This window comes from Amaranthus tricolor, chromosome 13 (genome assembly GCF_026212465.1).
Source record: "Amaranthus tricolor cultivar Red isolate AtriRed21 chromosome 13, ASM2621246v1, whole genome shotgun sequence".
Classification (NCBI taxonomy): domain Eukaryota; kingdom Viridiplantae; phylum Streptophyta; class Magnoliopsida; order Caryophyllales; family Amaranthaceae; genus Amaranthus; species Amaranthus tricolor.
The window spans coordinates 10,968,379-10,995,140 of NC_080059.1; the positions used below are offsets into that span (position 1 = coordinate 10,968,379).

The 26,762-nt window shown below is 30.3% G+C and overlaps 3 protein-coding genes across 4 annotated transcripts; 2 read left to right on the forward strand and 1 right to left on the reverse strand.

The window, feature by feature from the left end:
* The first annotated feature begins 2,115 nt into the window (after nt 1–2,115).
* LOC130797807 (uncharacterized) lies at nt 2,116–7,726 on the forward strand. Of its 2 annotated transcripts, none has more exons than XM_057660575.1 (6): nt 2,116–2,577; nt 4,473–4,575; nt 5,224–5,279; nt 5,418–5,519; nt 7,062–7,163; nt 7,280–7,726. In XM_057660575.1, exons 1-6 carry the CDS (start codon nt 2,203–2,205, stop codon nt 7,397–7,399), a joined length of 858 nt encoding a protein of 285 aa, XP_057516558.1. In that variant the 5' UTR covers nt 2,116–2,202; the 3' UTR covers nt 7,400–7,726. The 2 variants fall into 2 exon arrangements, with proteins under 2 accessions (XP_057516558.1, XP_057516557.1); XM_057660574.1 differs by having other exon boundaries at nt 2,126–2,577; nt 7,277–7,726.
* Nucleotides 7,727–10,694: 2,968 nt separating this feature from the next.
* LOC130797809 (SEC1 family transport protein SLY1) lies at nt 10,695–13,138 on the forward strand. Its single transcript, XM_057660577.1, has 2 exons — nt 10,695–10,855; nt 10,953–13,138. Exons 1-2 carry the CDS (start codon nt 10,822–10,824, stop codon nt 12,767–12,769), a joined length of 1,851 nt encoding a protein of 616 aa, XP_057516560.1. The 5' UTR covers nt 10,695–10,821; the 3' UTR covers nt 12,770–13,138.
* A 2,680-nt stretch (nt 13,139–15,818) lies between these two features.
* On the reverse strand, nt 15,819–25,809 carry LOC130797808 (plasma membrane ATPase 4-like). Its single transcript, XM_057660576.1, has 16 exons — nt 25,563–25,809; nt 20,652–20,771; nt 20,322–20,558; nt 19,396–20,157; nt 18,948–19,070; nt 18,763–18,867; nt 18,527–18,671; nt 18,263–18,427; nt 17,755–17,993; nt 17,620–17,652; nt 17,450–17,531; nt 17,194–17,354; nt 16,944–17,111; nt 16,680–16,862; nt 16,426–16,607; nt 15,819–16,181 (listed from the first exon to the last, which is right to left on the reverse strand). Exons 1-16 carry the CDS (start codon nt 25,602–25,604, stop codon nt 16,085–16,087), a joined length of 2,844 nt encoding a protein of 947 aa, XP_057516559.1. The 5' UTR covers nt 25,605–25,809; the 3' UTR covers nt 15,819–16,084.
* Between the last annotated feature and the right edge of the window lie 953 nt (nt 25,810–26,762).

Sequence of the window (26,762 nt, forward strand, 5' to 3'; positions counted from 1 at the left end):
GAAGAGAATAAAGTTTTATTTATTGTAAAGTTGAAAATGTTGATTTTGAGAATTTATTTAAAGAGGGATAGATTTTAGTAGCTACTTGTGGAAAATATTAATCTGGAGACTATTGATGTGCTTGTCGATCAGTGATAAACTTAATTAGTGTTGATGCTATGATGCATGGTACGGTTATGAGTATTAACCAAATGAACTTACTTAAGTGTTAAGATTACCGAATTGTATAAGTGGCAATAACGTACTTCTGTCAGGATTGAGAATGGTATCTTAATGATTTAAAAGTATGGAACAGAAAAAGAATATGGTAAAAGTAGACGGTGATATTAATTAATTATAAGTTCATGTTTAAATTATTATTTTGTAAATGTAGCATATAATTTTCGTATTTTGAGCTGGATAGGAAGTTATGCTCGGCGTTAAGCACTGACCGATTCAATCGCGCTGTCATCCGTATCATGGATGGTAGCATTTTGCAGGATTTAGTTCAGATTCCGATCCATGCTGCAGTAATTACTATTTATCGAGAACTTAGCTGCTTTTTATATCTTTATTGATGACTAGATGATGATGATGTATTTTTTCCATTTTTTAGCAAATAATATTTCTTATCAGATGTAATATTTACTTTTGTTTTAAACAGTTTTAGTTTTTATGATTTAAAGTTTTTAAGAGTTCGGCATTTTGAGACTTCCGCAATATTCTTGTATTAAACATTATTATTAAATGTTAATTATGTATCGAGATTGTCGCTCCTATTACACATGCTCTCTACGTATTTAGCGATACGTCAAAAGTACTATTCATCATGGTTTGCTTTATATACGTCTCCAACCACATATCTAGTAGTATAAACTAATGTTGCTTGTGGTAGCTGTCCTCTTACATGTTGATCCACCTCTATTGTATTTTTCTTGGTGATAACCTATTACTATGGTCTTTCGAAAGACAAGCCACTTTTTGTCACATTTTAGTGCTAAAGTTGAATATAAAGGAGTTGCTACTGTTGTAGCCAAATCTTGCTAGCTTTGTAACCTTTTGCTTGAACTTCAATGCCCGATCATAAAAGCTGCTTTAGTTTATCATAACAACATCAGTATTATATATCATTATGGCAAGCCTCACGCTTTTTGTGTTCCATCTAAGTATCAAATTGCTGATATATTTACCAAAGGTCTTACATGGATTCTTTTTTAAGAGTTTTGAGATAGTCTCAATGTTCGTCAATCTCCTGCTTCAGTTAAGGCTTGTATTAGAATAATAGATTGAGATATTATTTGTTTTTAGTATATATTTTGTATATTTTATGATATATTGTAATCTCTTAGTTTAGGTAATTAGAACATCTTGTATTATTTTCTTTCCTAAGATACATTTACATACCTCAATATATATTGGGTTATTTCCTTCCACTTAGAGAAAGAGCCCATTTAATATTTTTAATATGGGCTTTTAATTAGTTCATGGACTAATATTTTACTTGAAAAATAAATACAATGTAAGAAATTAAAAAAGGAAACAAAGTAAAAAAAGAAGCAACATTTACGACCTTCTTTCTTAGGCACAAAAAGAGGAAACGGAGGGGCTACCAAGAATATTGGTTCTCAATTCTCATTGAACCATCTTGATTGAAGGTTATTTGTACTTTGTTTTGCGTTAAATTTAATTTGGTGTTCTAGCCTATTTAATCTACATATCTAATAGTTGTATTATCATTTTGTGCATGTGGATGATTTATATTAAGCCCTAATTTTCCCAATTATTATTTTACTACTTGGAGTGATATTTTAGGATTGTTTGGTGTTTGTCCTGCCTTTAGCATTGGCTAGAGAGCATTTTAGTTATACCCAATAATTTATTAGTGAATAGTTAAAAGAGTTTGTTACCACTTACAGTCCTGTGATTCTCATCGGATTTCCACTTAAAAATATCTAATGTGTTTTATTTTTTCGCATCTTTACTTTATTGTGTCTCACTATGAAATTATTATTATTTGGTTAATTGAATTGATTTAATCTGCTCATTTAACAACACAAAGAAAAAAAAAGTATCTTACAGTGCTGACTTTTCTCAAAAATATTTAATCAAAGCATAAAGACAAATAATCATTCACTAATTGCTGTAGTACCCTCAATATATACTACCTCATTTTACCCAAACACAACTAAATCCTCCTTCCATTGACATACCATCTTATCAGAGATGCTCTCCTTTCTTAAATCAATCAATCTTCCATTTCTCTTGGAATTCAATCAATCAATCAAATCAATATATAGAAAACAATTCCAACCATTTCCCTTGGTATTCAATCTATGCTTTGATCAAATAAGCTCAGAAACAAAGAATAATTATTATATGAAAGCAGCACCCACCATTGACTTACCATCTTATCTGAGATGCTCTCCTTTCTTCAATCAATCTTCAAATTCATGTCCTATTAATCATTCTAATTTTAAGCCAAATCCTTCTCAATCTAAGGAAAACCATTTTGTTCATAACATCTTACTTGGTTTTAAGCTCTTGTTGTCTGCTCATGCTCATTTAATTCCTACTCAACATACCTTTCTTGGCCTTAAGGTAATTTTTTTTTAATTTTTTAATTTTTTAATTTATTATTTTATTTCAAATTACAAATCTTGGGTATTAATATAAAATTATTGATTTTATGAAGTGGGTTTAAGTTTTTTTTTCATCTTGTCTCAATTGGGCAATACATCCAATTTTCAGTTCATTGGGATAATAGATCTAGTTTCATGCGATTGTGACTTTGACGGTGAATTTTGCTGTTCGCTTAATTATCGGTATTAATTAGTGGGAATGAGATGATTTGTAGTGTAAATTTGTATCATACACTTTTTATCTTATTCATTTTGCATCAATTGTAATTTTGGTCCGTTCTATTTATTTTGTATTATTTTTATTTTTAAACAATTGCCCATCATTTTTTTTTAATCTCATTCATATATTTTAATTATTTTTTAATTTCATCAACACAATTTGTTTTCTCTCTTTATTTATCAACAATTTTTTATAAATTCCACAATTTCTCTTTGCTTCAAATGTATCGGGAGAGACGGAGTATTTATCATCACTCACATGATAATAAAAGTTTGATTATTTTTTTCATAATAGTATCTAGGAAAAATTGTTGTGAATAATTTAATTTATTTTCAATTACCTGTCAATAATCCCACCTTTTGAAATTTTTTTAATAGTTCAACCTTTGCTTTTGGTTTGTTTTCAATGGACGCTACAAAAAATGACTTGCTATATTATGTTACCTCTCATCTTCTTCCTTCTTTATAATAATACAATTTACTTCCCATTAGTTGAGAATAATCCCACTTTTAGAATTTTTTTAAATATTTCAACTTTTGTTTTCAATTTGTTTCCAATAGACCCTTCAAAAAGCTAAATAAAATTGTTATTTTTTCTCAAGCTTATAGAGTTGATCATTGTATAAATAGTAATTGTCTATATATACATGCCGCTTGACCCTACTTGGCCCGCTGACCCACATCCTAAATGGCAGGTCAATTTTTTTTAAAAATAATATAATCAGGGTCAGGTACCCGATCCGCCTTAACTAGGTTGGGTCATGGGCCACAAAATACATTGAGTCGGGTCCCCGCCGACCCGTTATGTATTATCTTTATGAAGTTGAAATTTACACGTTAAAATTTTATAATAAATATAACTATAAAAAATTAATAATAATCGTATGTTTTTTCACTTCCTTTCAAAGTGTAGTATCTCTTTAAATCAATGGCAAAGAAAAATTGAGTATTTTAAAAATTGTATATTTTTTGATAATAATTGAATAGAAAATGTGTTAAAGAAATTTAAAGAGACTGAAATTAAAAGAGACTTAAGATACATGAAATTATGGATGAGATATGTTGGATTATTATAATCTAGTGCCAAAGAAAAATTGAGTTTCTAGTTTTTTGAAGGGTTTATTGGCAACAGAATAAAAATAAAGATTGAATTATTAAACAAAAAATTCAAAAGGTGAGATTATTGGTAGGTAATGGAAAATAAGTTAGGATTATTGTAAAGAAGAAGAAGATGAGAGATAACCTGATATAGCAAGTTATTTTTTTAAGGTCCATTGGCAACAAACTGAAAGCAAAAGTTAAATTATTAAAAAATTTTCAAAAGGTGAGATTATTGGCGGGTAAATGAAATTAGATTAGATTATTTATAACAATTTTTCCTAATATCTATTAAAATTAATTTTTATGAACAAAATGAAATTATTGAACATAAATAAACATGACAATCCTATTAAAATTAGGCTAATTTTTCATACCATTCCTACCATTTACAAGTGATAACCAAATGAATGTTAAGGTAGTTGAAGCTTGGATGTGACTTGAAAAATTGTCACATATTTAAATTTTATTGTGCAACTCGAATCCCATATGAATTTCCTTCGTACTAACTTGTAATGTTTTTTTGGGAAACAAAAGATCAGAGTGGAGAGCAATCATAAAAAAATTCTTGGTGATCTGGATGAAGTAGCAGTGGCCACACATGGAAAGGATCTTCTGGCTTATGAATTGGAAGCTGAAGGTTATAATTCTATTATTTCAGTATTTCTAACAGGGTCAGCATATTATATATTTTAAAATATTGTAAGTAAGAATTAAAAATTATATAAATAGACATTTACGATATTAAAAGTAGGCATTAAGAATACGGAAGTAAGCATTAAGAATAATATAAGTACACATTATAGTTATAGATACGTAAGAAGCCATTAATCTTTAATGGATTAAGCTTTGAGATACATTTCTCAAAAAGACAGTCTCTCAAGAGAGTAGCTGTTTAATGAAATGTAGAAAATTGATAATAAATAAGTAGGAAGATTGAATTTTGTGCATTATTGTGAAGGAGAATTGGGATATGTAATGTAGAAGTAATTAAAAGAGTCTAATAGGCTCTTTTTCCAAATTAAAAAACGATTTATCTAAACTATGCCAAAGTGAATAGGTTAAGGATATTAATTATCTCATTTTTAAATAACGTTGTTCAAATGAGACAATTAATGACACTTAACCTATGTCCTTATAGCATAGGTTAATTAGATAAGCTATCTAAACATAAAATAATACAAATTAAAAGGACAAAGCAAATAAAATATTTCAATTCTATGAGAATATTAATTAAAAAAAATTCTCTATTAATCGATTTCTTTTATAAAATGTTGTTTGATTGCAGATGCAATAGGAATAATATTGGACTTTGAAGAATATTGGACTCATAGTTGCTCTATTGTGAGTAAAATATTTAATTATAAAAAGTATTTGCTTTAATTAATTATATTCAAGAAAAATATGAATACTTATTAAATTGTGGAGTATTTGTAAAATCTAAAAGACTTGTGGTGAGCATTAAACATTTTTAGCAAAAAGACTTTTACAGAGGCAAGTAGATTGGTTGAAACAAATCTCACTTCTGATATACGCGGCAGAGGAAGTCCAGAAAACAATGAATCAGATAGTAAATATGCAGAGGTAATTTTGTATATAAATTTTATATGTTTCATGCTTTAACTATATTTAGGGCCCCCTTCCATAGAGATCCTGAGTACAAGCTTTTTGGAAAAAAAAAAAAATGTTTTCTATTATTTACTTTTCTAAATCTATAATAAAACAACATTACAGTAGTCAAATCTGTCGGTTTATTTTTTACAATACACAATCACTTAATTGATCAATTTAAGATTATGATCAACATATTGATGTTTTTGAAAGTTGTAACAGATTATTTATGATTTATTGCTTGAAAGTCAAAATTAACTACTTTAAGATTATTATCGATCTCTTTAAGGTTTTAATGAACTCCTTTAAGATTGTAAGTTATACTTGGACAATATATAGGCGATGGATTATAATTCAGCACTACAAGCTTTAAATTGTTCAATTTAAGGTTATAATTGATCATTTTAAAACTTGTTATTTAACAAGTTAAAGTTGTCTGCTCTAATAGTATAATTGATTAATTTAAAGTCAAAATTGACCAATTTAAAAAGGTTATAGTTAATTCATTTGAAGTTATATACTTTAAATTGAATTTGGTCACTTTAAGGTCATAATAATCACTTTTATGTCAAAACAGTGACAATTTGTGATAACCAATTACATTTAGATATTTCATTCTAATAGAATTGGGCATCCAAATGAAAATCACCCAATAAACTTAATAAAAAATTAAGAAAAAAAAGGGAATTTCAAAGCACATAGCACACATGTTATCATCTATTTACTATTTTTTTTATCAGTCTTTTCTCACCTTTTTCTTGAAAGAGGAAAAATTATCAAGAATAATAGAACCTTTTGTTTATTTTCCTACAATAATATCAAGTTTTGATTAACTGTGAATAATACAAACTTAGGAAACTAGCAATGCAAAGAACTATCCTAGAGCTAAGTGTAAGGCCCATAAAAATAGCCACCTAAGTCGACTCTTTAATCAATTAGCTACTCTTGTGAGAGACTGTTTCTCAAAGAGACTACCTCAAAACAAAAATCTATATTTTTTATTTTCTCTTCAGTTTGTATCAATTGGCTAAAAAAGGCTATATTTTTAATGCATTTGACAGAGAGGTCATCTCTCACAACAATTTGTGTTAATCGTTAGGAAGAAAGTGAAAAAAACCTAGATTATGTGCCTCATGGTTCAAAGGAGCACTAAAGTTTGGGTTATCAACTTGTGCGTCATATAGGTGGTTGCACCGTTCGTTTAAAGATATGTAAAATTAATATAACTACTATTACATGAATCATAATTAATGACAAATGAAAGTGTAGTCTTTTTTAAAAAATTTTAATAATTAACAAAGAAGGCTGAGTTATGGAAGCTTTAACTACAAATTAATGGGTTAAATAAAAGAAAATTACTCTACCAAGTTAATTTACTCTGTAGTATTTTTTTTCTCTAAATTTAAGTAATTTTAACTGATATTTCTAACTTATCCTTAAATTCGCCCTTTAAAGTGTTTTTTTTTCCTTCCATAAGTGATAAGTATGAAAATATATTTTGTTTGTTGGTCCCAGGTGATGTTATTTATAATTATTGATGGTCAAATAGATGACAAAGGCATTTCTAACTGCGAGCAACTACAGATGTTTTTGAAACAAAACATTGAAAAAATAATAGTAAGTCAAAATTGCATTCTTTTTCTTATTATAGTTTCCATACTCATAATGTTTTTTATAATAAATTATCAAAATATAAATTTGCTTTAAAACTGTGTGTAATGATATGACAGAAGGTGCATGTTACATGTTCGAGTTCTGGAATGCAAGAGAAACATCCACATAAGTCTCATTTAATCTTTCGCTACTCAGAAGAGAGCAAGAAAATTAAACAGCATTTGGAATCAAAGATTTAAAGGAAAATAAAGAGGAAATTGAAAAGATGTATTGTTGTTTTTTAAATAATAAATTTGGAGGGAAACGATTCAAAAAAAAAAAGATTTGAACGAATTAATTTCCTTAATTTTGTTAATCACCGAAACTCTCCAAATTGAAGTGGAAAGATTTTTGTAGGCAAATTTTTTTTTTTTTCCTCTCTCTTCCATTTCATCTTCAATATCTCGTTTTGTTGGAAATTGGATTATGTAATATGTAGAAAACACTTTGTGTTTTGTTAAGGAAAAAGTGTGTATTTTATAGTTGGAATTAGTGAGCTACTATATGACGAAAGATTGTTTCATTGAGAATGCGATTGTCAAAAGTATTATAGGTACCACATACCTTGAAAACTTTTCTTATCCTAACACTCACTCTTATACGTAGTGTGTATTCACAATTCAGAGTTTAAATGAGTTACCAGTTATCACTTTAGACTTCGATTAAAGATAAAAAATAAACTTTTACTCAAAATTTAATAGAGTTTAATTAGACTTTTTTTTATTGGGCATTCCTAGCAATTAGATGAACCATATATTAAACACCTCTTGAATAACCATCAAACACATGGACCCACCATGAAAGGAATATTATTCTTATTTAACCTCTCACTTTTGGTGAACGGTTATCCCATTTTTTTAAAAAAATTTTTTACCACGTGTCGGCTCCTGATTGATCATTGCAAATATGACCCCTGCATGCCTGTGATGCCCCTGACGCGCGTCAATCAGCAGGCCAGGTGGCTGCATGTCATTGGGTGCAAAAATATACCCGTTTTTTGCCTTTAACGGCTATTTTCGTATTTAAATAAATTTAAAAAAAAAATTATACCAACGGTCATATTTTTTCGAGATCTATAAAATGAGACCCATATTGATATTTTTTGACATAATTTTATTTATACATATTTTGTTCTTAAATATTAAAAAATATTTATTAAAAATTATATTTATATTTATATTTATTAAAAAATATTATTTTTATTGAAAGAATAATTTTTTTTAATTATAAAATAGTAGATGTATTTTAATCAAATAAAAAATTATATTATCTTTGTACATGAAAATATTATTATAAAAAAATAAAGATAAATGTTAGATAAATTAAGGGAGAGAAATTATGGTGGGGTAGAAAAAAAGTAAGAAAAAGAGGATGATGACCTTTTAAAAGAGGTCATTGTTAATAAAATTAGGTTGAAAGATGAAATTTTAGGAGAGAGAAAAATTGTGAAATAGTAAGATGACCTTTTTTTTAGGTCATGAGTAAGGAGGGCCTTAAAAGCATATACTTAAAGTAGAATCAAGAGGATTAATACATACATAATCAAACCCTCTAATTTTGAAGATAATTACGACGTTGGATGAAAGATCAAAACATGCAAAAGCTCAATGGACAGAATTGTTGCACCTCGCCTGAACACCACACAGCCAAGTTTTGATCAAAAGCCAATACAAGGAGAAGGGATCTCATATCTCACGAGTCACGAGAGTGGTTGCTATCCCATATTTTGATTTTTTTTCCTATTATCTTTCAATAGCAACTCCTTTTTAATTAAAAATCATCTAAAAATTGTATTCATAAAATCCAAAAACTCCTAAAAATATTTTTTTATAAAAGGTTAGCATATTTTTATCCAAGTAAGAATAGGGTTAGGTTAATGGCATTAAAGTGAACCAAGTCTTAAACTCAATGTTTAATAAAGTGAGACGAAAAAAATCAACTGCTTTAAGAGCGAAACTAGTCTTGAACCCTAAAACACCCTTGATCAATCAAATGAATTAAGTCATGTTTTTTAAAAATATATCTTGAGACCCCACAAGATGTACCTTGCTTAAATAGGTGAAATATTCATTGAGTTATAATGTGCATGTTAATTATTCGAACCTATGCATGCACCTTGATTTTTATGACTGCTAAGTTCTTAGTTTACTATAGCAGGCAACCTAAGACCGCCACATTCACATAGGTGGATCAATACACATAAGGTATCCTTAGATCTAATAAGAATTCCTTAAGAACTAAAGCCTCCAAATCGAGCTATTAATAAGCCATAGGAATGGGAGAAATGTTGCAATGCTCATCTTATGGGCTTAGCCCCTCCTTTCGACTTATAAAGGACAAATTTCCTTGACTTTCCTTTTGTTAAAGGGTAATGCAAGATTATTATTGGATTCCACAAAATCCACCGTGATCACACTATTTTTCAATAAGTGTTTAAGTGTGCCTAATCTTATTCAAATACTACACTTTTTATTTTCGTTCATCCCTTTACCTTACGAAACTTTTTTTTTTATAGAAATTTATCCATTATTTTTTTTCAATCTTCATCTGCATATTTTTTTTCTACATATAATACTATGCACACAATTTCAATGCTCTCACCGCTTTCTTAATCTTTATGCCATTTTAAGGTAATACCAACTCATCAAGACTAAGATAGTAATCGGTAAGAGTAAGTGAGTTGGTAGCTAAAGTACTTAAATGTCCCTCTAAAAAAGTATAGTAAAGGGAAAGTTAGTTTTAAGGAAAATCTGGAGATATAGTAATAAATGAAGAGATAGAATAAATTGCGTGAATGAAATTAAAAGAGAGTTAAATTATACAAATACAATTATAAAAAGTGATGGACCATTGTCTGAAAAAAAATAAGGCAAAATAAGAGGAACAATTAAAATTGAAAATAATGATAAATGAGAGCGACAAAAGGCGTACAAAAGTATAAAGCTGTTAACGATATGTTCAGTTATTGATATTAAATGGTGGGAATGGTCAAGAAGAATTATTGTAATTTTTGTTGAAAAATCTGTTGACAAATTTAAATTAATACTCGTTTAACTTTAATTATATCATTTTCTTCGCTCAATCATTTCAATGCATTACTATTCGAAGAGTGGGTACTAGCCTACTAGGTGATAATGAAAAATTGCATATATAAATCTTTCCTATTATTGTATTTTCATCATGCAATAACATCATGCATTTTATGGAAATTTGTACGACAAACAATTTTTATTACCACCATTTTAAGAAAAAAAACATGTCTTGTATAAGACTGTCTTACCATAATATGAGACTATTTTACCCTATCAAAGATCCATATAATCAACATTTTTCTTTAATTTATTATTTTAAGATTATAAATCATCATTTTAAAATTATAAATAATCATGTTAAGACTAAACTTTAATATTATATTTATTATTTTTATCAATTTAAATTATAAGTAATTTCTTTAACGTTTTAATTATATTAAAACAACCCGATAGAGATGATTTCGGGGTAAGATGTATAGTCGTATTGACACATCTTCATTCCACACGAACACAAAAACGCCATTTAGTTTTCCACAATCATCACTATTCTCCTGCCTGAATCGCCATCTCTGCTTCTTGACGCTTCAGTAATGTCATCGCTCAATCTCCGTCAGAAACAAACAGGTAAATAAATCAAAAACCCTAACATTCATTCATTTACTCATTCAATCTCAATAGAATTCAATTAAATCTCAATTTTTTTTTTTTTTTTTTTTTGCAGAATGCATAATCAGGATGTTGAATCTGAATCAACCTGTAAACACATCGACTGGAATGGCGAATGAAGAAATCTACAAGATCTTAATCTACGACAAATCCGCACAAGATATCTTATCGCCGTTAATTCACGTCAAAGACTTGCGTAAGCATGGCGTCACTCTCTTTTTCCTTATTGACAAACCTCGTAAACCCATCCCTGATGTTCCCGCCGTTTACTTCATCCGTCCAACTCAGTCAAATATCCAACGCATCGTTTCGGATGCTTTAGTTCCACTGTACGATACATTTCATCTCAATTTCACATCCTCAATTCCTCGCCCGTTATTGGAAGATCTGGCTTCAGGGTTACTGAAAAATGTGAATGATAACAACGTCGTTTCGAGGGTTTCAAAGGTACATGATCAGTATTTAGATTTTGTGACATTAGAAGATAATCTGTTTTCGCTTGCTTTCAGTAATTGTTATGTGCAATTGAATGATCCGAAAAGTGAGGAAAGGGAAATTAATGAGGTGATTGAGAAGATTGTGGATGGTTTGTTTTGTGTGCTGGTTACATTGGGGGTTGTACCGGTGATTCGTTGTCCACAAGGAGGGGCGGCTGAGATGGTTGCAGTGGCGTTGGATCAGAGAGTGAGGGATCATTTGTTGGCTAAGAACAATTTATTTAGTGAAGGAGGGAATTTTGGGGCATCGTTTCAGAGACCAATTTTGTGTTTGTTTGATAGAAATTTTGAGTTGGCGATGGGTATTCAACATGACTTTAGGTACAAACCACTTGTTCATGATGTAATGGGGTTGAGGCTGAATAAGGTCAATGTGAAGGGGGAGAAAGGTGGGACGAAGGCGTTTGAGTTAGATGGGGCGGATCCGTTTTGGGTAGCCAATGGAGGATTGGAGTTTCCTGAGGTGGCAGTTGAGATTGAGAATCAGTTGAATAACTATAAGAAGGATGTTGATGAGGTGAATAGGAGGACTGGAGGAACGGGTGGGGCGGAGTTTGATGGGACTGATCTGATAGGGAATACAAAGCATTTGATGAGTGCAGTTAATTCGTTGCCGGAGTTGACCGAGAGGAAGCAAGTGATTGATAAGCATACGAATATTGCGACTGTTTTGTTGGGTGAGATTAAGGAGAGATCGCTTGATTCTTATGCTAAGAAAGAGTATGATATGATGGCCAGGGGGAGTATTGATTGGAATGAGCTGATGGGAGTACTCAAAGGGAAGGGGTCTAAGATGGATAAGCTTCGTTTTGCTATTATGTATCTTATTTCTGTCGAAGCTGTTCCACAATCTGAAGTAGAAATGGTGGAGAATGCGCTTAGGGAAGCTGAGATTGATACTAGCGCTTTTCAGTATGTGAAGAAGATAAAGTCGTTGAATGTGGCCTTGACTTCTGCTAGTTCTGCTAGCAAAAGTAACTTAGTTGACTGGGCTGGGAATCTATTGGCTGCTGGGATGAAAAATCTGCTGTCAGGGAACCGGCAGCTTGCATTGGCAAGGACTGTAGAAGCCTTGATGGAAGGCAAACCTAATCCTGATGTCGACTCTTATATGTTATTTGATCCTCGTACTCCCAAATCTAGCTCTGGTAGCCACCTTAGAGGACCTTTCAAAGAGGCTATTGTATTCATGATTGGTGGTGGGAATTACATTGAAAATGCAAGTCTGCAAGAGCTTGCCTCCAATCAGCAGCCGGCCAAGCATATTATATATGGAACAACAGAGATTCTTACTGGAGCCGAGTTTGTTGATCAGCTTGCCTTGCTTGGAAAGAAGATGGGATTTGGCGTTAACCCTGCTCCTTCAGCCCATTGACCAGTGTGAGTTGTTCATGTACTTTAAAAGTTCACTGACATGCTTGGTTTGTCCCATCCTTCACCAGGAGAAGCCAAAGTGAGCGAGGAACCGAGTATACAAAGGATTGTTTGAAGCATTTATCATGGTTATATGCAGTAAAGTATTGGCTAACTTCTTGATAATGTGTAAAATTGAGTAGATTTTGCTCTTGAATTCTGTTCTTTTAAGTATGTTTGTTGCATCTAAATGTTGATAAATTGCATATCATAAGTCTTTACTCATAGCCTTTTCGTATTATCCGTGTATTCTATATATCTTGAATTGTTTTGATTCAAGTACTCTTACAATTACAATTTGAAGCATTTACGATGGTTCTTGTGGGTGTTACAGCTTTGTGAAATCCTCCATTATTCATTGTTTATTGCCTGTTTCTTCTAAAGTAGCATTTGCTCCTGATTTATCAACCCATTCGCGTTGAGCTGTGATCTCCGAGGTATTTAGTTTTTTAATGTGGTGTGTTTTATCATTGAAGATTTAGGGCTTTTATGTCTTATCAACAGTTCATCTACTATTCATAAACACATTCATTTCTTTCATGTTTGTTGACACTCCGTTTTCCATTTCATGTTCTACAATATATCGAAAATCTCAGAAAGACCATCCTAATTAGACAGTATCCGAATTCGTTACATTCCATCATCACCTATTTTTATTTCATCCTGTATGTTCTGGTGGTTTCCCTCGAATATTTACACCTTTGTTTTCGTAGTCTTTTTTCTATGCGTGCAAGTCTGCTAGACAAAAGTGTTTGTGGGTTATGCATCTACTCAAGTTTCTTGGTTTTAGATTGAATCTGGGTTGCACTTACGTGTTCCACTGATTGAAGAAACTGGTTTTGTAGATGACCGTTGGTGTTGACATACAATTCTTATGTAGTATGTAAATATAATATCACGCGCTCACACCAGTGAAACAAAGGTGTACAATGGGGTGGAGTTGCGCCTTCAAAAGTCTATGACCTGGCTCGTTTGTAGAGGGTCAAAAGGCACAGGGTAGGCTTTTATCAGGTCGGTTTTATATTACTCACAATCTTCATTTATTTTACAGCAAAATTTATCGTGAAATGGACGCATATCTGCTACAACTCACATGTTTAGTTTCCATTTTAAAGTTTGAATTGCATATTTTGAATCTTGAAACAGGCATTTTAAGTCTGACAAACTTAAACCATTGAAATAAGGCATTCTAAGTCTTAAAATGTATATTTCACAGTTGGAGAAGGTAAGTAAAGTATAAAATTAAGGGTTGGAGTAGGGGTTTTAAAAGTTAGAATTGACATTTTAAGTGGTTGAATGTGTGTTTTAAGGGTTGAAGTTGATAGCTAATAAATTAAATTAAACCTCTGGGGAAGGAAGATTGAGGTTTCACAGTTGGAGTAGGTAAGTAAAGTATAAAATTAAGGGTTGGAGTAGGGGTTTTAAAAGTTAGAATTGACATTTTAAGTGGTTGAATGTGTGTTTTCTAAGGGCTATATTTGGCTTTTTAAGTCTTGAAATGAATGTTTAAGGCTTGAATTCGACAATTATATAATTTTTTGGTTGCACGCTAGAGGCGACCGCATACAAATTTTTGTGTTATTTTTTAACAAGTCTTGTATGACCATGAGACGGGCCCATACAAGCAGCCCATTAGTAAAGTAAGCATTAAAAAACAATGATATTCGAATTCACACTTGTATAAGAAGCAGTTTTTTATTTTAAATAATTTGGGCTGACTCAATTGAAGTCATTTTACGGTAAGACGACCTTAATAAAGAATTAGCATTATTTTAATGGCTTAAGATGATGGGATTATGGAAATCGATTAGATGGAAAATTATTTTCAATGACTGATGGGCCTACTAGCTCTGAATGATTTACTTAGTATAATATTATTCGTTTTGGGCTTACCCTACACGGATTTGTCTTTGGACAATTTCCTTAAAGGTCTCGTATTAATTTGGAGTTAGATCATATATACTTGTCAACCAGTATGTGTCTTGAGAGACCGTCTCTTTGAGAGACGACTTCCAAAGTTTAATCTAATTTACAAAATTACTTACTATGGGCATGCATTTCACAAAAATACCTACTATAATTTTTAGTAGGTATTTGAAACTAATTTAGTAGGTATTTGAACTAGCCTTTTTAGTAGGTATTTTTCGTAGGCATTTGAACTAGAAGTATGTTCATGGGTAATGATTAGTGGGGGAAGATGGATGAAGATTAATTGACATTTTTAGGATTTTGGTTAAAAGATACTAGAATGGAGTGGGTAGGATTGAATTAAATATATAAAGAAAAGGACGAGGGAGTATTTGATGAGGATAATTAAGTTTAGGTATAATTTATTTATTTAACCTAAAAATTAGAGGTTATAATTATGGCTTTTAAAAAATTGAGTTTATAAGGGTATAAGAGTTAAAATTATAGAAAAAAAATAGAAATTGAATAATTAGGATGTAGTGACCTAAAAAGAAAATGAAATATTTATTCTGAACTAGAGGGAGTATTTTATGTGGTATGACAATGTTATTTGAGCTTTTACCATTGTGAACCATCATCCTATTGTCAAATTTTTTCTTTTAGTCATGATTGTTTTTGAAAGATTTTCCTAGAAAAGTAGTTCTACTAGTATTTGAATGCTTCATTAGAAAATTGTAGATCATTAATCCAAATGAAAGTTATTTGAAAAGCAATATTAATGGATGTAATACCTCTGTAATTCACTAATTTGCAATATGATCAAAGATATGCAAAGCTATTCTTTTCCCCATCAAAAATACTTCATATTTAAGCGTACAAAGAAACGTGTTTTAACTAGAAAATTTACCCATAAATATACGTTAAGTTTGTATTTTGTTCATGTAATATATTAATAAAAGATTGAATCAAATTGCACAACACATGCAAAACAAGTAATTTTGTACACATAGGCAGCATAAGGAAAATTAGCACAATTATTATTATGCCTTAGTCTTAGACCTCAATAATGAATAAATTTGAAGTATGTAGGTTGATCTTGATCATCATCATCATCATCATCAAAAGTATGACAAATTAATTATTACATTTATACAAAATTTTTCAAGTTGGCAAAATGCAGAACTTGATTGCTGCCGACCCAAATGGGGCTTTAGATTGTACTATTGTTAATTAAAAGGGAGTGTAGGAATAAATAAACAAAATATTATAACTTGCTTAGAAAAATAGAAAACCCATGTCTCCTTGTGTTGTAACAACACATATTCCTAGCCTCTATCCTCCCTTTCCGACATTCATAAAATTGTGTCATCTACACGGTGTAATGTTGTTGCATGGTGTCGATATCTAATCCTTTCAGTTTTACGACTGATTCCACGTGCCCTTTCAATGTGTGCAACTCCCTAAGCCTTCATTTATAAATCATAAAACCGTTAGAATTTAGAAAATGGTTCTGGAAAATCCAAACAAAAAAGAGAAGAGATAACCCATATAAACCCAAAAGGATTAAGTGCTAAAACCAATTGATAGTGGGGTTACTTCTCAAGCTTATAAATTGGTATATTTTCTTTTCTTTCTTCGGCGTGAAAAGACTGGATAATATTGGGCACTTTAACAAAAAGGAAGCTAGCATAAGAAGAACATATGTTTTACCTTGCAACCTCAGCCCTCCTCTTTGCTTGTTCAGCAATCTCTGAAAGTTCCCTATAACTGCTCTTCTCGTTCAATATAGTCGTTGTTTCTGGAGGTTGAAGACCATGTAGAGTCCTTTGTGCAGCTGCCCATTGTGCTTCTCTCTCTTCTCTCCCATAATCCTTCTTTGTTGTAAAAGCCGTCTAAACATAACTTTTCCATTAGTATGATCAAAAAGTCGAATTCTGTTATTTTTAATCGATAGCAAAAATTACCTTGTTTTCCAAAAGATTGTTCCAAGCCCTTCCGCTTAGCACATAGCGAATGGTGAATTTCAAAATGTCGAGTGGTATGTAAGTAACTAAGCTGTAAATCCATACGACACCAGCCCATCCCCATCCCATTGCTTCCATTTTTGCAAAGGCAAAGTTGGCATAGACTGCTAAGATTGTTGCTATCTATTGAGAATAGTGTGTCAGTTGAAGTATATTTCTTCTACGAAATTTATAAATCTAATAGAGAAGGTGTGCAGAACATACCAGTTGAGCACCTAAGAAAGCAGCGAATAACAAAAGCCCAGGGCGTTCAACATAGGACCAACTTCGAGATCGTGTGACAAAAATGAGAGCCTGGCTAATAACACTTACTTGCAGGTACAAGGCTGCCATCATCTGACCGTGGCGCAATGGCTTCACATTAAATTTCTCCTACAATGACAGCTTGGATTAAGTGAATAACATAATAAGTCCAGGATAAATTACTAAAAGTGAATATGAATGAGTAGTTTACCGAGAAAAAGGTTGTGTCACTCATGAGCCAGAAGAATACTACAGTCATTAGTGCCTGGTAACCTCCCAAAACGACACCAGTAGCGAAAATCTCTTTCAATTTCCAACTATCTGGTTGGGGCGATGGTTTTACTCTGTCCTTTGAAATTGTCATGATTGTTCCTAGCAGCAAATATAGCGATAAACGAGACACTTATGAGGTCATGATGGTAGCAATATAGCATAATAGGAATTACAATAACTCTAATGTCTGTTACCGTCATTCAAAATTGCAATGATCAGAACCATAAATGGAGAGAAGTCGAATTTCCATATCAAAGCAATAAACATGAAGCCAAACTGAAACATAATAAGGGCAAGAAGATGCTCAAGCAGAATATATAGAAACAATCGAAATATTATAAATCATCGTACTAATAAAACGTACCACAATACGAATTGTGATTGACACTGCATATATCTGTGAATATATATCAATGGGTTAAGAGAATATGTATTTTATAGAGAATATAAACTTGAATCCCAAAATATAATTATAAAGGACAATAAGAAAGGTACAAACTGTGTAGTTCTTCATCCTCTGAAAGATAGCTCTGCTAGTGAGTACAGCACTTATAATAACACTCAATCCAGGTTCCGTTAAGACTATATCAGAAGCGCTTCTTGCAGCATCAGTAGCATCAGCAACTGCAATTCCGATATCTGCCTTTTTCAGTGCTGGGGCATCGTTTACACCATCACCTGTCATGCCACATATGTGCTTCCTTTCTTGCAATCTCTTCACAATTTCGTACTTGTGCTCTATCATGACAAAAATTCAATCACATTATTGACCACTACTAGTTACACTCGACTCCATTAGCTTACTAGCATGTTAAGGTTGGTGCACATTATTTAGTGTGCATTATGTCTGAGCAAGAGTTTCTCTAAAAAATGTAGAGTGAACAATCCATCATTTTTAAGTATTAAACCAATTGGATCTCATTTAGAGACAAAACAAATGCTTAAAGCACCATAAGTAGTTAGTCAAAAGCAGTTATAAGATCTGAATAAAAAGAAAAACTACACACCAGGGAACACCCCTGCAAATCCATCAGCCTTCTCAATCAACTCATCCACAGGAAGACCTGCCACATTGTTGTCTTTGTCTTGTCCAAGCAATGAAGATGATGGGTACATATTGGTTCCCATTCCAAGTCGTCGACCAGTCTCTTTAGCAATTGCAAGTTGATCACCTGGAAATTAGTAGAATAATGTATATTGAATGAGCTATTGAAATTAACAATGTGACGACAATTTGTAAAAAAATCATAGAATTTGAAACTTAGAATCACCTGTTATCATCTTTACATTCACACCAAGATGTAGAGCTCTCTTAATCGTGTCAGCACTATCATGCCTTGGAGGATCAAATAAGGGCAATAAACCAACAAACTGCCACGGGCCTCCTGGACTATCTTTCGATTTCTCTGGTACCTCCTTTTAATGGGTAAAACAAAATATTAAGATGCAAGAGATATGATTAGTTTAAGCATGCTTAATGCACTAACATGTAGCCGAAGGCAAAAACCTGTTTTGCAACAGCTAAGGATCTCAACCCACGGTCAGCATAGCTCTCGATAACAGCATGAACCTTCCTTTTGACATCTTCCTTGCAACGGCATAGGTCCAGAATCTGTGCTTAGATTAAAAATAATGATATTAGCTCTTTGATCTTTTATTTTTCATCAGTAGCTTTAGATGCGAAAACATTACCTGTTCTGGGGCACCTTTGCTTGCTCGATGCCAGTTTCCATTAGCATCGATATAAGTTAATGCAGTCCTTTTATCCACTGGGTTAAATGGAAGGAAATGGATCTCCCGTATTCCTGCACGTGCCTACAATTGCCCACCAAAAAATTATTTTCACGAAATTTTTGTACAATACAACAATACTAAAGCATTAATCCCAAAAAAACTAGAGTATGCTAAATGAAATAAAAAATCATTTCTAGTGGTGTCATCTTCTTATCCATTTATTTCAATCTTCTAAAATCTCAACGTGTTACCCTAATTCCTTCGTTTCTTTTTTTACTCATATCCTCCCAACAATCTTTGGTGTTTCTCGTGATCTTTAGGAGTGCCCCAAGTTCTAACTTCCTATCTTCCTTACCAACTCACTAATACTCTGTCTTTTCATAAGAATTTCAAAAAGTGATTATACCTCTTTTGGATCAGCTAGCATTCCAACCATGGCGGCATCAATTGCATCCTGATTTTCAGTTCTTGAAGCCCTAGCAGCAAGCAGAAGTACATAATCCTTTTCCACTCCCTTTGCAAAAACTTCAATTAGATTACGGTCCACAGTAAGCTTATTCAATGTCAATGTGCCCGTTTTGTCACTACATAGAACATCCATGCCTGCCATTTCCTCAATGGCAGTCATTCTTTTAGTAATTGCACCTTGTTGAGATAGCTTATGCGAACCAATAGCCATAGTAACAGACAATACAGTAGGCATAGCAATTGGTATCCCACCAATCAAAAGTACCAATAAATTATCAATTCCATCACGATATTTACGATGTTGAATCGGGTACATCACCACGACCTCAATCAGCATTCCCAAAGCAATTGAGCAAATACAAAAGTTACCAATTGCTGTAAGCACCTTTTGGAAGTGACCAACTTGGTTAGTGCTATCAACAAGGTGGGCAGCCTTACCAAAGAAGGTATGAACACCAGTAGCTATAACAACTGCCTCTATTTCACCTTGTTTACAAGTCGAACCTGAGAAAACTTCCTCACCAGGATTCTTCGTAACAGGAAGGGATTCTCCTGTAAGTGCAGATTGATCAATCTTGAGAGGATCACCCTCAAGAAGACGGGCATCAGCAGGGACTATGTCTCCTAACTTTATGCTAATTATGTCTCCTGGGACTAGTATTGCAGCCTCTTGCTCGCTCCATCGTCCATCTCGAAGAACCTGAATCAAAGAGTTTGCATTACTAATGGATCCTCAATACAATTTGGTAGTAATTCATTGGTTTTAGATCTGTTGGCTAAAGTTATTGACTGATACAAACATTTTAGTTGTTTGACCAATCAAAAAGCCAATGTCAATTTATGGTAATCCTATTTGTTGCTTACTTTTGTTTTTGGAGCGAGATTAGCCATAAGAGCTGCTGCGGCATTGCCAGCATTGTTTTCTTCTATGAAACTAATTGTAGAGTTGATCACTAGAAGGACCATTATACCCACAAAATCCTGCCAGTCAGGAGGCCTATGATCACCATTTGCTAACACAATAGCCATTAAAGCAGCTGCTTCCATAACCCATGACAATGGATTCCACATAAACCCAAGAAACTTCAGTACTTTGCTTTCCTATTAATTCAATCAAAGATATTAATTACTTCTATTAGATGCCATTAAGTTGAAAAAGATAAAGAAGAAGTTCTTATGCAGTTATTAATGAACCTTTTTTTCTTCTAACTTGTTTGGACCAAACAACTGAAGACGATTGGTTCCTTCGTCTGATGACAAACCTTCCCTTGAACATTTCAAGAGCTGAAACACTTCGTCTATAGGAATTTTCTCCTGAAAAATCACATATTCGATTCTCAAATATTAGAAGATGCTTAATCAAGTTGAGTTTATAAATTAAGAATGTTAAGACTAAGAATATAATGCATCATTATAAACATTGATCTGACATGATATCAGAGCTCTTTTTGTTTGAGACCACAAGATCAAGTCTTTTTTTCGATGCCCAACATCTTTGACATCTTGTCGACTAGATAGCACAATTACCCTTAGCATGCATATCTTACATTTTTAACTTATTCATCTCTTTTCAACTATATTTCTATGTGTATTGCTCCTCCAACTAATAAATTATAAATGCATTGTGATGCTACATATGACATTATGACACATATTTCTCATGAGCTCTATTTCCAATTTGATTTAAGTATCAATAATTATATGTTAGTTGATATTCCCATATAAGTTAATAGATGTACTATGGATCTTGAAACACAATATAATATCCATAATGTTCTCTTTGAACGTGTATTATTAAAAAAATTATCATTTTACCTTTATACCTTTTTTTGTCAAAGACCATTGTACCCCCAAAAGATTATTACTAGGTTTAAACCTTTATCATATCAATCACTGTTACTATTTGCCAACGCAGTGTCATTGTCAAACAAATCAGGTTTGATCAGATTAAGTTTCGAGGCTTATATAAATAGGTTAAAAATCTCTTGATCAAACCCGATCTATTTTATTAATTAAAAATCCTCCAACGAGACGGTCTCACGGTGATACTATTTCTATTGAGCTAGCCCAATATACACTTATTATCTTTAAGTGAACACTTATAATAATCTCAAAGTGATTACTTACAGTTTTAAAATGATTACATTTTATTGGGTTTGAGTGATTACTTATAACCTTAAAGTTATGATAATTTACAATCTTAATGTGATTAATTAGAGAAATTAACAAATTATAAGAGATACAAGACTTGTTATTAGTTAATTCAGTCGAAAATCACAACTCATACCTTATCTGCTACAGATCAGGACGACCTGATTTTGACCCACTTAATCTATTTAATTTTTTGTTTTCATTTTAATATTGACAACATATTATTTTTAGGCTTCAATTTAAACTTTTCTTTTATGTTTTTTTGTTTTGTATTTACTATGAAAAATAAAAAAAAATGTTAAATGAATTAAGTTCAGGTTAATTATATTTATTGATTTAATTCGAAATTAACTCATTCACTTATATGCATTATAAAAGTTTGTTTCTGATTTGAAATTTTGCCCTTGACCTAACCCATTTAATAAACATGTTATTGCCTAATAAAAAATTTTTTACCCAAAAAATAATTTCAAAAAACTAACGAGCATGTCAAAAACATGTGATTTTTACATAAAAGATGGTAAATATTAGCAACAAATTATTATTTTCTACCAAATAAATTTTTTTCAAATAAAAATTCACGAAAAGAAACTGACAAAATAACTTAAATGATTCATTTTAGGTAAATGGTGTTACATTTAGAAGATTATGATTCTCACAGTTTTCATATAAGGGTGTTGAAAAAGAGAAGGATAAGAAATATTTTACACCCTTGATTTCAGTAAGATCAAACAAATCAAAGGTCATGATCAAGCCAAAAATACTTAATCGTAAAAGTCACTATGTTACACAAAAAAGGTACTATGGCATAAATTATAAAATGTTCTTAATTTATAACATAGTATCTTTTTTTGTATATATAATAACTTTACAAAAATCCTTCTCATTTTTCTTATTTTAGAATCCTTCTTATTTGATATATATATATATATATATATATATATATATATATATATATATATATATATATATATATATATATATATATATATATATATATATATATATATATATATATATATATATATATATATATATATATATATATATATATATATATATATATATATATATATATATATATATATATATATATGGGAGTGATCTATTGTAATAAGAAGGGTAAGAAGGACTCTACACCCTTGATTTTACTAAAATAAAAAAAATTTATGGTCACGATTGAACCAAAAACTCATAATTGTAAAAGTAACTATATTACACAGAAAGGTAACTGTGAAATAATTTTTAAAATGTTCTTAATTTATAACATAGTATTCTTTTTTATATATATAGTAACCAAACAAAATCAAACAAAAATCCTTCTCACCCTTCTCATTTTAAAATCCTTTTTATTTGATCCTATATATATATATATATATATATATATATATATATATATATATATATATATATATATATATATATATATATATATATATATATATATATATATATATATATATGTCCGCCCCTTTAAAAATCTTTGTATCATTGTATAAAACTAGAATATTATCTAATAATTTTATAATAGAAATATATAACTTATTGGTTAAGAGTGTATTGAAATTTTATTCTCTAAGTAGTTTTTAAGGCTCTTGAACACATATCTAAACTCGCCTCTAACTTTGGATTTATTACGACTATTTAGATTAATCTTTGAGTTATTTAGGCTCTTGATGTTTGAGTTATTGGTTAATAGTATAATTTTAATAGAGGCGAGTCAAGTATTGGTTTAGATATATGTTCAAAAAAATTAGAAATAAACAAGATATCAAAATTTTAATTTTTTACTCCATTCCAATATTACATATTACATAAATTTTTGTATGAGACGCTCTCACTGTGAGACGTGTTTTATACTTGGGTTAAATAACTCTATACTAGATACTTTTAGCATAATGGACCTTTTGTATGGACTCGTCTCACGGGTAGATGGTCTCATACAAGAGGGGTTGTTCATATTATTGTGGCTGACTTTAGCTTCAGCTGTTTGGAACTTAACCCCTTAAAATCTTCAGCTAGTCTCTTGAGAAACCATCTCTTTTTTATAGACGTATCTCAAGCCCAACCCATTAAAAGATTAACGCCTATTTACGTATTCTTAATGCATACTTACATTATCCTTAACGCTTACTTACCGTAATTATAATGCCTACTTTCAATATTTTTAATTTCTACTTACACCATTCTTAATGCCTACTTATAATATTTTAAAATATATATAATGGGCCGATCCAATTAGAGATGCCTCTCAAAGAGACCGTCTCTCACAAGAATTTGTGTAAAATCTTTCTTAATTGATTAAAATATTTAGGAAAAATTACCTAAAATAATCCAATCTTCTTATGGTTTTCCTACAATAATTCCACCTATTGATTAACCATAAATGATCCTAACTTCGGAGGGTATTTTCTTAGAGTAAACCTAGTAACCTAATGACTTGCTATAGCAAGTTTTTTTTTTAAAAAAAAGATAAACTAAAATAAAATTTCAAAAAAAATGTTAAAAAATGTTGAAAAAACTACTAATTTTTTTATTATTCAGAATATTTTATGTAAATTTTTAAAATTTTTCTATGATATTACATTAATTTTTAGTTTACTTTTTTGGTGAATTAGCTGCTATAGCATAATCGGATAACCCAAGTTTATTCTAGGCAAAAAGCATTTAAAATTGGGATTATTTATCGTTAATCATTCGATAAGATTATTATAGGCAAATCATAAAAAGTTTGGATTATTCTAATTAACTTTTACAAATATTTGTCTATAAACATGTTTTATTTATTTGATTTTACATTAAACATTAAATGATCTTCGCTTAAAATTTGTTCAAATTCCCCATTTGACATCTTCATAACATAATTATATAAAATATTAATTATTTTCAATTTCTATAATAAATTTTATAGAAAACTTAAAATTATTGGTAACAAAGAGAGTCAGCTAATTTTTATATATAACTTGTATAGTAACTCGTGCAATGCATGAAGTTGTAAGTATAGAAGTATATATAATTATAAATTTTACATAGAGATACAATTACAAATTATTAGTATAAAATTATAATATTTCTTATAAAAGAGATATATTTTAGAATATATAGTGCTTTGAATGAAATCATTTTATTTGGTAATATAAGTATTAATTAAAGCTTTTAAGAAAATATAGATAATCTTCCAATAATGTTATGATAATGATTTTTTGTCATTCTCAAAGTAACTTTTAACTATCATGTATCTTTTGTTTTTTGACGAAATATTTTTAGTATTAAAATTTTAATAAAAAACTTTATTAATTAGCAAATATGTCAACATAAAAAAGCAAATATATATTCTTAGAAACTTTAATTAAAAATTTTATGCAGCTTTTAAATTCAAAAATATAATATTCTAAGAAAATTTAACTGAACATATTTAATTGTAATATACTACTCGTATATTAAAGAAATAAGTTGTTAATAACATTGGTAAGAATTATTTCATATGACAAATGATTATGAGAATGTCATGTAAAATTTTACAATCTTTTTATTAGATTGTACGATTCTTAAGATCGTAAATATCATTACCCGTATACTTCTTATGTTCCATAATATTTGCTAAACTTTTTTTATTATATTACTATATAATGTCATAAAGTAATCATAAATTTTATTTCCACTCCATATCTTATTTATTGTTACACTTTTGTTAATATTTAAAGACAATAATATTATTTTACTATCAACTAATTATTTCCTTTTAATACTTTTAGCAAAGCTGAACGAGTATTATTGTAAGGAGGAGGTACTATACATAATCAAATTGCCGTTTTGACGACTATGATAAAGATCCTAAAACATGAACATCAATGGTTAAAAAGTTCCACGATCATCAAACTAATAAATTACTACATGATAGTAAAAATAAAACACAATTCATAGTGTAATGGGAAAGACAAAATAAAATAATACCAGGTCAACATTTTCATTTTTGATCTGTTCGAGATTCGCCATTACCACCTAAAAACGACTCAGTGAGTCGTTAACTCGGCTTCAACTTAGGAACACAAAAAAACTACAATTAAAAAAGAAAAAAATATTAAAGCTAGGTAGAAAATAGAGTCATTGGAATTAATAAGAAGGGAGAAGAAAATGAATGGAGGAAGAAGAAGATTAAAAGAATATGAAGTTCTTTTATGGAATGGAAATGGAGATGGGAATGGGAAGAAAGGAAGGTTAAGAATATATTTATAGTAACAGTAACGCTAAAGATTAAAAAGGTGGAGCCCACTTGATTTATGCTTTATTGCTTTATGCGCTGCCGATGCATTCTCAATCTCCCAATTTGGTTGGGTTTCACTCTCACTATATGCTCTTTTACCCACGTCTATTATCTACTACTATTACCATCCGGATTTTATTAATTGTTACGGTTCTTCTAGCAATTATTGTTCATCAATTTATATATAGTTTTCTTTGTATATAATGTAAAATATACTTAAGTATGATTTTGTTTGATTCATTTTAATGCGTATTTTCATAATATTAATTTTTATAATTTTTTTATCATATGAAATTAAAAATATTAAAGATTAAAATCGTGCATTGTATAGTATGAAAAAAGAATTATAGCAACTATTAAAAACCAGAGAAAGTAGAATACTATATCTCTCTTATTTTGCATCAGTTGTAAAATAAATAATAAAGGATAAAATAAGTGATTAAAATGATAGAAGTATAATTTTGTGGATAAAAATTTTAAAAAAAATAGTGTGAGACTATTGGCAAAAGAGGAAATGGTGCAAAATTAATGAGACAAATTTAAATAAAAAGTGATAAAAATAAAATAGACATAGAAATAAAAAGTAATTGTTTTTTATTTAAGTAAAAGTAATAGAGTCATATCAAAAAAATGTAGTTAAATACTCTGTTTGTCTCTTTGAAAATAAATCTTTTTATGTCTGGTGAACGTTGTGTATTTATGATAAAATTAGTGTCTAGTTCATTTATTTGCGCTATTTTTTTATATTTGAAATAATCTATTATTTTCATTAATATTATCTATATATTTTAACTTTTTTTTAATTTAATCTGTGTAATTTAATCTCTCTTTTTATTTATTATCAAATATCTATCTTTTTTCTTAAAAACAACTCATTTATTGTTTGATGG

Excerpts from the sequence above, each read along its gene's own strand:
- LOC130797807 (XM_057660574.1), top strand. The coding sequence starts at position 2,203 with ATGCTCTCCTTTCTTAAATCAATCAATCTTCCATTTCTCTTGGAATTC. Across the intron at positions 2,578-4,472 it reads ATACCTTTCTTGGCCTTAAG|ATCAGAGTGGAGAGCAATCA; the intron begins GTAATTTTTTTT and ends GGGAAACAAAAG. Across the intron at positions 5,520-7,061 it reads CAGATAGTAAATATGCAGAG|GTGATGTTATTTATAATTAT; the intron begins GTAATTTTGTAT and ends TGTTGGTCCCAG.
- LOC130797808 (XM_057660576.1), bottom strand. The coding sequence starts at position 25,604 with ATGGCGAATCTCGAACAGATCAAAAATGAAAATGTTGACCTG. Across the intron at positions 19,071-19,395 it reads TGCTAGCTGATCCAAAAGAG|GCACGTGCAGGAATACGGGA; the intron begins GTATAATCACTT and ends GGGCAATTGTAG. Across the intron at positions 17,112-17,193 it reads GTGACACAACCTTTTTCTCG|GAGAAATTTAATGTGAAGCC; the intron begins GTAAACTACTCA and ends CTGTCATTGTAG.
- LOC130797809 (XM_057660577.1), top strand. The coding sequence starts at position 10,822 with ATGTCATCGCTCAATCTCCGTCAGAAACAAACAG. Across the intron at positions 10,856-10,952 it reads TCTCCGTCAGAAACAAACAG|AATGCATAATCAGGATGTTG; the intron begins GTAAATAAATCA and ends TTTTTTTTGCAG.